This window comes from Scyliorhinus torazame, chromosome 12, assembly GCF_047496885.1.
Source record: "Scyliorhinus torazame isolate Kashiwa2021f chromosome 12, sScyTor2.1, whole genome shotgun sequence".
Classification (NCBI taxonomy): Eukaryota; Metazoa; Chordata; class Chondrichthyes; order Carcharhiniformes; family Scyliorhinidae; genus Scyliorhinus; species Scyliorhinus torazame.
Genome location: NC_092718.1, coordinates 98,237,863 through 98,252,437, shown reverse-complemented (window position 1 = coordinate 98,252,437; position 14,575 = coordinate 98,237,863). Strand labels below are relative to the sequence as shown.

Genomic DNA, 14,575 nt, shown 5'->3' with positions numbered 1-14,575 from the left:
GACCGGTGATACCGACGGCCGGGAAGCCTTCCGCATTGCGGAAATAGACAGAAATCAGATGTCCCCAAGTAGGACCCACCAGCCGATGCCAGTGCACAGCGTTAATCTGGGCGATGAATGGTGTGCCACCCTAACGGTCAACCAATCACATTCCGTTTAGACACTGGTGCCTCCGCCAATCTCATTGCATGGTCAGCCTTCTACACCTTGAAGGACAAACCACCGATTCGGCCATCCCGCTGTCAGTTGGTCGATTACAACGATAATGTTATCCCGGCCATGGGGTCTTGCCAGCTCGAGGTTGCACACAATTCATACACAGCCACACTACACTGTCTTTTGAGATATTTGGATCCTCAAAGGACTCTCTGCTAGGCGCACAGGCATGCAAGATCCTCCACCTCGTTCAGCGGTTACACACTCTGTCTCCAGGCGGCACGTCCGATTTCCCGGATGCAGACTTTAGGGCACAGCTCCACTCGCTCCTCACCCACAACCAGCAGGTTTTCGAGGGCATGGGACACTGCCCTACACTTACAGTATACGGCTCAAACCGGACGCTACCCCGGTCATTCACGCACCTCGTAGCGTCCCAGCACCACTCAAGGACCACCTCAAGCAGCAGCTGCAGGATCTGCAGGACCAAGGAGTGCTTTCCCGGGTCACGGAGCCTACGCCATGGGTCAGATCCATGGTGTGCGTAAAAAAGCCCTCTGGCGAATCCGGATCTGCATCGACCCGAAAGACCTGAACAATAACATCATGAGGGAACACTACCCCATTCCCAAACGGGAAGAAATCACGAGCAAAATGGCAAAGGCTAAAATTTTTACGAAGCTTGATGCCTCAAAGGGCTTTTGGCAGATTCAGCTGGATCAGTCCAGCAGGAAGCTGTGTACTTTCAACACTCCCTTTGGCAGATACTGCTACAATAGGATGCCGTTTGGCATCATCTCGGCATCCGAGGTGTTTCATCGAATCATGGAGCAGATGATGGAGGGCATCGAAGGGGTGCGCGTCTATGTTGATGACGTCATCATCTGGTCCACCACACCACAGGAGCACATCAGTCGTCTCCAGCGCGTCTGCTCGGATACGAGAACACGGCCTGAGCCTCAACCGAGCCAAGTGTTCTTTTGGCCAAACTGAGCTAAAGTTTCTGGGGGACCACATATCCCGGTCAGGGGTGCGTCCGGATGCAGACAAAGTGACAGCTATTGCAGCCATGCCGCAGCCGGCAGACAAGAAGGCAGTGCTACGTTTTCTTGGGATGGTCAACTTCCTGGGGAAGTTTATTCCCAACCTTGCCTCCCACACAACGGCTCTTCGCCACCTAGTGAAGAAGACTACGGAATTCCAGTGGCTGCCCGCACACCAGAAGGAATGGGAGGAGCTCAAGATCAAGCTCACCACCGCCCCGGTATTGGCGTTCTTCGATACTACTCGAGATACAAAGATCTCGACTGATGCCAGCCAGTCTGGCATTGGGGCGGTACTCCTGCAACGGGACGACACTGCAACATGGGCCCCGGTTGCCTATGCCTCGCGGGCCATGACCCCCACAAAACAGCGCGATGCACAGATTGAGAAGGAGTGCCTGGGTTTGTTCACCGGCACAGATAAATTCCACGACTATGTGTATGGTCTTCCTCAGTTCACCGTGGAGACCGACCATCGCCCCCTGGTCGGCATCATACAAAAGGATCTCAATGAGGTGACCCCTCACCTCCAGCGCATTCTGCTCAAGCTCCGGAGGTACGACTTCTAACTGGTCTACACCCAGGGAAAGCACCTCATCATCGTGGATGTCCTGTCTAGAGCAGTGAGCACACCGCCCGTATCGGGGGGGTTCGTCTGTCAGGTCGACGCACATGTAGCCTTCACATCGGCCAATCTGCCAGCTACTGATGCAAGTCTGGCCCACATTCGCCGTGAGACTGCGGCTGACCCCCTTCTACAATGTGTGATGCGCCACATGACGGAAGGGTGGCTCAAGGGGCAGTGCCCACAATTCTACAATGTCCGGGATGACTTGGCCGTCATTGATGGTGTCCTCCTAAAGTTGGACCAGATTGTGATCCCACACAGCATGCACAGGCTTGTCCTTGAACAATTGCACGAAGGCCATCTCGGGGTTGAAAAGTGCAGGCGGAGAACCTGAGAAGTTGTGTACTGGCCGGGCATCAGTGACGACATCGCCAACCTGGTGCTCAACTGCCCCACCTGCCAAAGGTTTCAGCCGGCACAACCCCCTGAGACGCTTCAGCCCCATGAGTTGGTAACGTCCCCTGGGCAAAGGTGGGTGTGGACCTTTCTCATGCGCTCAGCAGGGACTACGTCATCATAATTGACTATTTTTCCAATTATCCGGAGGTCATACGCCTGCACGACTTGACATCATCAGCTGAAATCAGAGCATGTAAAGAAACCTTCGCTCGCCATGGAATTCCGCTTACCGTCATGTCGGTCAATGGGCCATGTTTTGCGAGCCAAGAATGGTCTTCTTTTGCCGCATCATATGGCTTCACACACGTGACGTCCAGCCCTCTGCATCCCCAGTCAAATGGCAAGGCGGAAAAGGGCATCCATATCGTGAACTGGCTCCTCTGCAAGGCTGTTGACGCCGGATCTGACTTCTGCTTAGCCCTGCTGGCCTATCGCTTGGCGCCACTGTCCACAGGCCTCTCACCAGCCCAGCTGTTGATGGGTTGCGCCCTCAGGACCACTGTGCCGTCCATTCATGTTCCTAAACCCGACCGTGCTCCAGTACTGCAAAGGATGCGACAACAGCGTGCTCAGCAGACGGTGGCACATGACACTCGGGCAACTGATCTTCCTGCCCTGGCGCCTGGAGACAACGTCCGCATACACCTACCAGAGGGTGGCTGGTCGGCAACTGCCGAGGTTCTCCGCCGCGTGGCTCCCCGCTCGTTCCTGGTTCGCATGCCTGATGGCTCCATTCGCCGGCGTAATCAGCGGGCCCTTCGGCTGCTTCCGTGCTCGCTACGTGATCATGCACCGGTGCCACACCCTCCTGTTGTCCCTGATGTCGACTTCGTGGAGCTTCCTGCCACTCTGCCTATTCGTCTATCGCCCGTGGCCAGGCCCATTCCTCAGCCGGTGGATCCTGACCCACCCTTGAGGCGGTCAACCCAAATTCGTCGCCCACCTACTAGGCTGGACTTATGAGCCTGTTTTGCACATTGGACTCACTGAATTGTTGTGCAACAATGTTAATGTGTTTATCTTTTTGTCGTTCCAGGAGTTCTCTTTCGATATTTGATGATTGCATTTGTTTTGTTTGTGGTACTACCTCGTTGCTATGTTGCACCTGACACCTTCCTATGTATATAGTTTAGCCTCATGTGCATGTTGTAAATATTGCACACACATACTCAGATGTACTCAGTACACACCAATATTTATTACCATGTAGGCACATATTCTTGTGAAAAGAGGGGATGTCATGATATCCATATTAACATATCATGGTGCAATCACACACACACACTGATGGACAGGTCAACGGACCAATCAACACACATGGAACATCACAGCCAATCACCAGTGAGAGCACACACACTATAAAACAGGGAACACCATAGTTCCCGCTCACTCCACCAGGAGATAGCTCAGAGCACAGAGCTCACAGCGTGCCACTCAGACACACACCATGTGCTGAGTGCCTCTCTAAGATAGTGCTCGGGCTGGGTCCACAGGTTAACTGGTGAAGTATGAACACAGCCAGATGTTAACAGTTGTTATTATACAGAATAATAAAACAGAGTTGTACCATCTACAACCGTGTTGGTTCGTTTGTATGTCGGAACACCCAACACGACAGGTGGGGGAGCGCGGGGATATCAGGGTTGCAGGAGATCACAGAGATGAGAGAGGGGGGAGACCTTAGTGTGATTTAAAATGTTCAAACTGAAGCGTAGCTGGAGCTGCTGATCCCACTAAACTGTGGATGCAGCGGTCTGTAGCTTAGTTATTTCTTGATCAGCAGCACGGTAGCACAGTGGTTAGCACAGTTGCGTCAGAGCTACAGGGTCCCAGGTTCGATTCGCGGCTTGGGTGACTCTCTGTGCGGAGTCTGCACGTTCTCCCCGTGTTTGCGTGGGTTTCCTCCGGGTGCTCCGGTTTTCTCCCAGTCCAAAGATGAACAGGTTAGGTGGATTGGTTATGCTAAATTGCCCTTAGTGTCCAAAAACGGTTCGGTGGGGATAGGGTGGAGGTATGGGCTTTGGCAGAGTGCTCTTTCCAAGGGCCGGAGCAGACTCGATGGGCTGAATGGCCTCCTTCTGCTCTGTAAATTCTATGATCCGATGAAATATCTCATGTCTGCGGCTCCGAAAAAATAGATTGAACACTGTTGTCAAGGGCCAAACACTGCAATGTTTCTGAAATAAACATATTGGTATCTAATAGCTGCACAAGTTTCTCTCAGTCACTGCGGGTTCAGTAAATGAACTGATATTTCATCAGGAACTGGCGCCGTTCTCTCAGGATGGACAGACTCACTCTGACCGCCGGAGCGTTTTGTTTATTGATCTCAGTGGGTGAGGATCACTTTCTCATCTCATTTCTTTTAGTGAATGGAGAAACTAGACAGTAAGAGACTGTCAGAGAGAATCAGGGGATGTTGTTATTGTTACTTGAGAAAAGTCTCTGTTGTGTTGAGTGTGAGCACTTCTCTCATTGTGATTTTCTTTCCTCAGCTCAGCCCCAGGGTTTTATCATCCTGACAGAAAACAGTCGGATTAATGTGACCGAAGGATGAAACACATTTTTCTCAGTGAAGCCGTCAGCTCCGGTGAAGATTGGGAGCTGGGAATTTCAGGAAGAAAGATATCGCTCTGTGGAACGGTTCACTAATTATTATAAATGATGACTGCACACAATGGGTTATTTTATACCTGCCTAAAGGGTCACTTCTGCTGAAGTCAGTGAGAGCTTTGGACAGTGGAGATTACACAGTTTACATGATTCCTGAAGTCGGCAGTGAAACATCAGCAACACTCACTCTGCATGTCCTGGGTGAGTGACAGGTCTTTGTGGATGGGCTGAAGGACCGCATCTGTCCTGTGAATCTCTGACTCTGCCAGTGCGCAATGACACCACACAGCGTAATGCCGTATTTAGGAGCGAGCCCGCATGCGCAAAGTTCCCTTGGCCCTTTTGACGAGTTCTGTTTTTGAGGAATGGGAATAGTGAGAAACTCTTCTGAAATAAAACCAGGGACACCTCTCCCATGGCATACTAATGGCCCATCTCCGGGAACAAAAGAGTGTCATGTGAGAGTACCTTTAAAGCATGATGTTTGAGCAATGTACCTTGAAGAAAACAGTGATGTCATAGAGTGGGTGGAGCTCAGCTCAGTTCAGCCACTTTGCAGGGTGGTTTTGCAGTTTGAAAAGTGCCTGGCTGATTTTGCTGAGTGCAGCTAAAAAGTGCCTGGCTGGTTTTGCTGAGAGCAGTTTAAAAGTAGAAAGCCAGTTTGAGACAGCAGCTGGAAAAGTTCTGTTTTGCTGTGATCTGCTTGAAGGGAGAAAGCCAGGTTTGAGAAAGCAGCATGGGTGTGTCTGTGATTTTCCAGAGAGCTGCATGAAGAAAGCAAGGTGCTGGAGCTGAAGTCACCCAAGCTAATATATCTCTGCCATTCTACAGAAAAAATATATATCCTTTAACCCGATGTGATACTGTTTAAATGTGTTAAGTCTCTTGGAAGTTTGAAGGAACATGTTAAGGAGTTTATTTACTGTTGCAATATTTTCTGAGTTATCTTTGAAGTAAGGGGTGTTAAGAGATCCAATGTTTATTTAAGATGTTAAGTTGAGTACATGGAATAAACAGTGTTTTGTGTTTAAAAACCCACGTGTCCATAATTGTAATCCCACACCTAGTTTAAAAAGCCGTGTGCTAGGAAAAGCAACAAGTACATTAAAGGGAGAGGTTGGGTGAACTCAATGATACATTTTGGGGTTCTGAAAAAGCCTCGCCCATAACAAGAGTAACATTTGAGTAACCGATACTAAGGCAGACACCCCGGCGCCAGAGGAGACCGAAACAAAGCAGGCCAACGCCACCTAGGACACACCTAGCCATCAGGGCACCCACTCCTTTATTGGATGAAATCAATAGGAATGATCAAGAAATGGCCCAATTGTTTGGGGCCAAGTTCAAGGCTCGCCCAAAAGAGCGTGAAGCCCCTTTGGGTATAAGAAGGAGCCCCCAAGAGAGAATCGCTCTCTTGGACTCGGCTCTCACAGCAGAGAGACCCGTCCACCAGCTGCACCAGAAGCAAGTAAGTCCAAGGTCAACGCTCGCTACCAGACAGACAACCCCAGCAGCCTCAGAACCGAACAACGGCCATTGTTCCTCTGACTGAGTGGGCGCCTGAAGCTAAGTATAGGCTTTAGCAGTAGTGATCGTTTAGTCTGTAGAGTTTTCGTGCATGAGTAGATTTAACTGTGTGTGTAAATAAATAAGCATTGACTTTGAACTAACTAACTGGTGTATCGAGTCTTTGATCAGTATTCGGGTTTGAACCTTGTGGCGGTATCGAAAGATACCTGGCGACTCTAGAGCAAACATAATTAGGATTAAGGAAGGCAACCATATTGACCGCCATATTCAGAGCCAACCAAAGAGAGCAACATTTATTCGCGACTCAGCTGGGACACGACTTAGAAGTGGCCTAGTCACCCCGAGAGAACGCAAATTTGAATTGGAATCCAATTGGAAACAGAAAAACCACAAGTGTGAGAACGATACTGATCAAACCTCCGAAATTCGGAAGTGTGTTCATGCATGCGTACTAATAGGGATATAAGGTAAACCTGAGAGATTTTGTTGCATAAAACTGTCAGGAGTTTTGTAGTCCGGCAATTAGCGTAAGCCGTACCCGTGTTTACATCACCGCTTTATCACCCCCTGTTCCAAATTCAGTAGAGAACCCAGAGATAGAGAGAAAATGGCAATGAAGGCAATGGAACGCCTTATGAACCCCCAAGAATTTGAGGTCGCAGCGACCAGTAGAGTAGGACAGTGTCCCGTATGGGAAGAAGAGATCAGAAAATATCTCAAAGGGAAAGGATGGCCCCTTTGGAGTGAATTCTGCACCAATGATGAAACAGGTCCCGGGAATGTAGGACGACATCCTTGGTGGAAGAACCTGTCAGAGATTCATAAGAAGAGCTTGGGGAAAGCTCGCAAGCCGATGGCAATCGTGTCCTGCTTGGCACAATTACGAGGCACCAAGGAGGTCGTTAGGACGCTCCGTAGAGAGATTGAAGAGAGAGACAGAAATAGTGAGGGAAAGGCGAGCGAATTTGAGAAGGAGAATAAAGATTTAAGAGAACAGTTAGCAGCGAGGGACAGAGAGGTGGATGATGCAAAGGGGGCACACCAGTCTTGTCTCGCCCATTTGAGTAGTATTCAGACCCAGTACAATAAGGCCTACCAGGACACGCACCGCGTGGTCTTGGCAAGACAAGAAACCGAGCAACAGGTCGCGCAATTGCAGAAACAGTGCAATGATTTAAAAGCAGCCCTAGGAGCGCTCCACACTTCCACGACGGAACAAAGGCAGAGCTCCGTAGATCACGCAAAGTGCCAGAAGCAAATTGCAGAATTGCAATCTCTGCTTTCTGTCCAGAATGGGTTTCAAAGTATGTTTGGACCCCAGTTAGACCAGGAAAACGGCCCCAATTGGCAGAAGTTGAATGAAACTGCCCACAGATATGTACATGGGACATGTACGCAAGAAAACCCCCAGAAAAGGAAAGCACCCCAACCCCCGACTGAACAGGCAGAGCACACCCCCATGAACCCGGTAACCACACACCGCAGAGCCGCAGTAGAAGGAAACGCAAATTTCCTAGAGGCAACCCCGTTAACCGTGGCCCAATTACGGGACGCGTGAGGAAAAATTACTCCGTTCCTTCCCACAGCAGACCCCCACCAGTATTTCGCTAGAGTTAAACAGCAGGCTACTATGTACGGCCTGGACGAAAAGGAGCAAGTGAAGCTCACAGTTTTAAGCCTCGACCCTTCAGTCGTGGCAGCCTTTCCCGACCCACAGAATGTAGGAGGAGGCACATGTGGTATTATCAGGTACTGCGGTACCTAAGAGGCTGATGACCATTGGTTAAACCTAGGAGTTTACCATTGGCTGTTGATACGTAGCTCCGCCCTGACAGGCGGAGTATAAGAACCGGTGCCGTCCCAGCAGCCTTCACTTTCTGTACCAAAGCTGCTGGGGAACAAGTTTGAGTCGATTAAAGCCTTCAGTTATGAAACCACTTTGTCTTGAGTGTAATTGATCGTGCATCAGCACACTCCAAGAAATGCACACAGCGATCCTGGATGCGATCGGCTACAACAGAGGAGACCCTGTAGAAGGCCTAAACAAGTGTAGGCAAAAGAAAACAGAGCACCCCCCAGCATTTGCTGGACGCTTGTGGATACATTGCACAGCAGTAAAAAGAACAACAACAAAGAACAAAGAAATGTACAGCACAGGAACAGGCGCTTCACCCCTCCAAGCCCGTGCCGACATTGCTGTCCGAGTAAACTACAATCTTCTACACTTCCTGGGTCCGTATCCCTCTATTCCCATCATATTCATGTATTTGTCAAGATGCCCCTTAAATGTCACTGTCGTCCCTGCTTCCACCACCTTCTCTGGTAGCGAGTTCCAGGCACCCACTACCCTCTGTGTAAAAAACTTGCCTCGTACATCTACTCTAAACCTTGCCCCTCGCACCTTAAACCTATGCCCCCTAGTAATTGACCCCTCTACCCTGGGGAAAAGCGAAAGCCTCTGACTATCCACTCTGTCTATGCCCCTCATAATTTTGTAGACCTCTATCAGGTCGCCCCTCAACCTCCGTCGTTCCAGTGAGAACAAACCGAGTTTATTCAACCGCTCCTCATAGCTAATGCCCTCCATACCAGGCAATATTCTGGTAAATCTCTTCTGCACCCTCTCTAAAGCCTCCACACCCTTCTGGTAGTGTGGCGACCAGAATTGAACACTATACTCCAAGTGTGGCCTAACTAAGGTTCTAAACAGCTGCAACATGACTTGCCAATTCTTATACTCAGTGCCCCGGCCAATGAAGGCAAGTATGCTGTATGCCTTCTTGACTACCTTCTCCACCTGTGTTGCCCCTTTCAGTGACCTGTGGACCTGTCCATCTAGATCTCTCTATTTGGAGAGTTAGCCCGCGCCCATTTGTCCGCGAATAATATGGCCAAATGGACTCGAATCCTAGTCTATCATGCGACAGAGGCAGGACAGAGAGCTTGCACAAATTACGACCCTTCAGACGAGGCCCACAAGGAGAAATGGGTTTTGAAAAGATTGTCCTGCCCTTGGGAATAATCCTTCCAAGGCAAAACCGCATTTGCAAAACCAGAGGAAGAGCAGGCAGACATGCATCCAGTTAGGACGCACCAGAACCCCGCATTGGTAAATGAGGGCAGGAACAGCCCACCACAGCCTAAATCCCAGGAATGCTACAATTGTGGACAATTAGGACACTATGCACGAGAGTGCAACGCGCCCCAAAAGCAGCAGAGAAACCAACAGACAGGCACCCTAGATAAGAATAGGGCAAAGCCAATCCATAGTGTTAGCACCCGTTCAGAGAACGCAGACATGAACGGCACCGACTGACGGTGTTTGGGCTCCCCAACTTGGGTCTGCGACACCCTTTGGGACAAGTCCGGTAGACCGGTAGTGGCAGGCAAAGTCCGGGGACACCCCGTAGAATCCCTTTGGGACACAGGAGGGTCCTGCAACATGCTCAATTCCTCCACGATGTTTGAATGAGATACGTGGCCCACCATGGACGCCATCACACTCATCGGCTTTACAGGTCATTTACAACAAGGACACATCACAGCCCCTGTAGTGATACAAATAGGGGACATTACGACTAAACACCCCGTAGTTTTGGTCGCTCTACCCCAGACAGCTGAACACAACCTAGGAATTGCTTTATGAGCTCCCACAACCTCTCATTTGATCCTGTAAATAAATGTGTATGGAGAATGGCAAAGGCAGCACGAGCCCCTGCCACGCTCACAGTTGGAGAGTATGCAAACAGAATCAGCACAGTAGGAGACTTCTGGTTCAACCCTTGAGCCATTAGTCAGGACAAACAGGTTAGGGAAGTCCGACAGCAACACAAAGCAGCATTTATACAGCACAAGCATGATTGTGGCAAGATCGCTGGCTTAGTGAATATTACAGGTCCTGACCCCAGACCCCAAAAGCAGTACGGTGTTCCCCAAGAAGCAGAAGGAGAGATCTGCAAAGTAATAGACAGTCTGCTTGATCAAGGCATCCCGAGACCATGCTCAAACAGGGACTCCAGTCAAATTGTTTTCTCGGTTTTGGACATTAGCAACGGCTTTTGGTCCATTCCATTGGATAAAGCGTGCTGATACAAATTCGCCTTTACATTCCAGGGACAACAATGCACGTGGACGTGCCTTCCACAAGGCTTCCATAACTCCCCCGCCATTTTCCACCGACAGCTGGCAAATGGACTCGCAAAATTCTCCCGACCCGATTGTCTGGTCCAATATGTAGATGACTTGCTACTGTTGCTAACTTTTGGTTGGCTCTTAATTCATAATTTGCTCTGTTTGTTTAACCTTTGCTCTAGAGTCGCCAGATATCTTTATGATACCGCCACAAAGTTCAAGTTCAAGTACTGAACTTTCGTTCAGGTCCTGAGTCTGCAGGATTCAAAAGCTGGTATGGACTTGTAGCTAGGGGCACCTATCTCGTAGTGAGCATTGATTGTAGACTTACTTGGTTGGTGCGGCAGCTGGGCAGTTCACTCTCAGGGGTTGATTCGCGTTGTTGAGTGACCCTGCCAAGAAGGACGATTTGAACTTGGGGGCTTTACTTTATAGTCCCCAGGGGCTTCCCGCTCTTCAGGGCAGACCTCGTACCTGGTTCCAAATGATTGGACTGCATCCCGATCACTTGGATCGATTTCTCCAATACTGGAGTTTTATCTGATCTCTGGGCGGTCCCTAAATGTCCGTTGGCCTTCCTTTGTCTTGGATCCTGCTGGCGCCGCGGAGTCTGGCTTGGCTTTATTCACCTTAAGTGTTGCAATTGTGCCTTGGAATCGCTCATTACTATGCAGATGGCTGCTGGTTTCAGTGCTGTCTGGTTTTTGCAAGTTCCAATACACAGGATTTCTGCACTTGCCCGTTTTTGCCTGTGTTGGCTGAATTTCCCTTTAGTCTTTGCGGTTCTCCATTTTAAGTCGGGAAGTGGGTAACCCAGGTGGCGACACTGCCTTCCACAAGGCTTCCATAACTCCCTCCCCATTTTCCACCGACAGCTGGAAAATGGACTAGCAAAATTTTCCCGACGCGATTGTCTGGTCCAATATGTAGATGACTTGCTACTACAGACAGACAGAAAGGGAGAGCACATTTCGCTTCTTGCCGAATTCCTAGGACTCCTAAAACAGGTCGGATGTAAAGACAACCCCAAGAAGGCCCAGATTTTGCAGGAAAAAGTGATTTACTTGGGTACAGTAATCACTCATGGTAAATGCAAGATTGAGCAAAATAGAATTGACTCGATCGTCAAATTGCCCCTTCCCCATAACATAACAGCCCTCCGGTCATTTTTAGGACTGGTTGGCTGCTGCCAAAACCACATTGACAGTTTCGCCACAAAAGCAGCGCCCCTATCCAACCTTCTCACGAAACAGGCACCTTGGGAATGGCTTCCACAGCACATGGATTCCGTGGATGATTTAAAGAGAGCCCTGAGCACAGACCCTGCATTACAGGTCCCAGATTCACTTTCCCCGTACGCAATCGAAGTAGCAAGCACCGACCGAACCCTTTCGGCCGTGCTCCTCCAGGAACGACAGGACCTGGTTTAGAACATATGGCTAAATCGCTGGCTTTTAAACCAGACCAAGGCAGGCCAGCAGCATGGTTCAATTCCCGTACCAGCCTCCCCGAACAGGCGCCGGAATGTGTCGACTAGGGGCTTGGCTTTTATAGGGGCTGGTTTAGCACACTGGGCTAAATCGCTGGCTTTTAATGCAGACCAAGGCAGGCTAGCAGCACGGTTCGATTCCCGTACCAGCCTCCCCGAACAGGCGCCGGAATGTGGCGACTAGGGGCTTTTCACAGTAACTTCATTGAAGCCTACTTGTGACAATAAACGATTTTCATTTAATTTCATTTCAATTAGGCCCCATGGCATACGCCTCACGCGTGTTAGATCCTGTTGAGCAAGGATTTTCTGCCTGCGAAAGGCACCTGCTCGCAGTTTTTTGGGAAGTACAGTACTTCGCCTACATTACAGGACTCAACCCCATCACCACTCTCACTGAACACACCCCAACACAGCTATTATTAGACGGTCGACTTAAAGATGGCAGTCAGCCAAATCCACGCAGCCCGTTGGACCCTTCTTTTACAGGGACGGGACATTACAGTCAAAAGAACCAAGACCCACACTTTCCAAGCCGACAATTTGCAATATGCAGGTACCCTACATGAGTGTGAGATCATTACCACAAACCATAATTCAGGCCCATTTATACCTAAGTCAGCTCCCAGGAAAGCAGGTAATACACCCTAGAGACCCCAGCCCACAGACACGTGCGCACCCCCGAAATTTTATGTGAATGGCTCCTCCACAGTTTTGAATGGAAAGAGAATCACCGGTTGCGGCATTTCTGTAGAGGACGCGCAGGGACGCGCCCTTGAAGAGATTTCATTAAAGTTGCCAGGACATCTAGGCTCGCAAGCAGCAGAACTGGCAGCCATAGCTTACATTGTTGATCACCCTGACTCGTTTCCGACCCCGGCAGACATATATTCGGACAGTTTATATGTCTGCAATAGTTTAACAAAATTCCTACCCCTGTGGGAAACTAGAGGATTAATTTCCGCAGACGGAAAGCCCCTACCCTCAGCCCCATTACTCCGGCATATCCTCGAGACAGCTAAAGATAGGAAATATGGTATCATTAAGGTTTGCAGTCATCACCGTTCTTCCCCCGCTGGTAACGTTAAAGCAGATGCCCTAGCGAAGGCAGGTTCCAGACATGGTCACTTTCGGAACCCCCCTGAGAACACCCCAGTACACGCGGTTCAGGTCTCAAAGACCACCATTCAAGATCTAGCAAAAGCCCAAAAAGAAGATGAAAAGCTCAGGGAAGTTTTAAAAGGAACCTTCCCAGCCCCGTATGATAAGTTTAAGAACGCAATAACCACACATAACGGTGTGATTTTGAAAGACGGCATTTATGTAGTTCCCAGCCAGGACAGGAACCAGATTATTTGTCAGTTCCATGACAATCATGGACACCAAGGCATTTAACCCACCCTAACCCACCTCAGACCTCTCTGCTGGTGGCCTGATTTAAAAGCCGATGTAACCCATTACATTAAAAATTGCTTGACCTGTGCCCAGAACAATCCAGATAGATATGCAAGAAAGGCTCAGCTTAGTCACACCCGCCCTGTTAATGGCCCCTGGACGAATTTGCAGATAGATTATATAGGACCCCTTTCCCCCTGCAGAAATGGTTTTAAGTATGTGTTGGTGGTCATCGACATCTTCACAAAATGGGTGAAAGCTTTTCCATCCAGAACGAATATGGCCAAAACCTAACAGCTAAAATCCTAACACAGCACATCTCCACAAGATGGTGCCTCCCACGCAGTATAGAGTCCGATCATTGCTCCCATTTTACAGGACGAGTAACGAAGAACGTCCTCACAATTTTCGGAATTAGGCAGAAGTTTCACATAGCATACCGCCCCCAGTCAAGCGGCATTGTAGAGAGGATGAACAGAACTCCAAAAGCCACTCTCAGCAAAATGGTGCAACAGAACAACGGCACCTGGGATTCAGTTCTCCCATTTGCTTTAATGTTCCTACGAAACACGGTATCCACATCCACAGGATACACACCCCACACCCTCATGACCGGACGCCCCATGAAAGGGACAAAGTATTTATTAGGGCTGGATTTGGCCAGCCCCGCAGTCACCGCCCTCACGCTTGAAAATGCTGTACAGCAGCTCATTGAGAATATAAAGGCAGCCCAGCTCGCAGCAGCTGTGAGACTTGGGACCAGGAGGAAAGAAAGCAAAGCTTGTTTCGATAAAACGGTACACGCCACCGAGTTTGTAGTAGGGCAGCAAGTGATGCTTTCTCTATACAACCCCAGTTGGATGCAGAGCTGGGCTGAGAAGTGGCAGATGGAGTTTAACCCTGAAAAGTGTGAGGTTGTCCATTTTGGAAGGACAAATATGAATGCGGAATATAGGGTTAACGGTAGAGTTCTTGGCAATGTGGAGGAGCAGAGAGATCTTGGGGTCTATGTTCATACATCTTTGAAAGTTGCCACTCAAGTGGATAGAGCTGTGAAGAAGGCCTATGGTGTGCTCCCGTTCATTAACAGAGGGATTGAATTTAAGAGCCGTGAGGTGATGATGCAGCTGTACAAAACTTTGGTAAGGCCACATTTGGAGTACTGTGTACAGTTCTGGTCGCCTCATTTTA

The 14,575-nt window shown here is 49.4% G+C and overlaps 1 protein-coding gene across 1 annotated transcript in view; it reads left to right on the top strand.

Moving 5' to 3' along the window:
• The first annotated feature begins 4,490 nt into the window (after positions 1 to 4,490).
• Positions 4,491 to 14,575, top strand: part of LOC140386589 (pregnancy-specific glycoprotein 22-like) — a 183,231-nt gene continuing 173,146 nt past the window's right edge. The window contains exon 1 of the mRNA XM_072469046.1: positions 4,491 to 4,562. Coding sequence (XP_072325147.1) covers positions 4,511 to 4,562 — 52 coding nt within the window. The 5' untranslated portion in view covers positions 4,491 to 4,510. The remainder of the gene's footprint in view (positions 4,563 to 14,575) is intronic.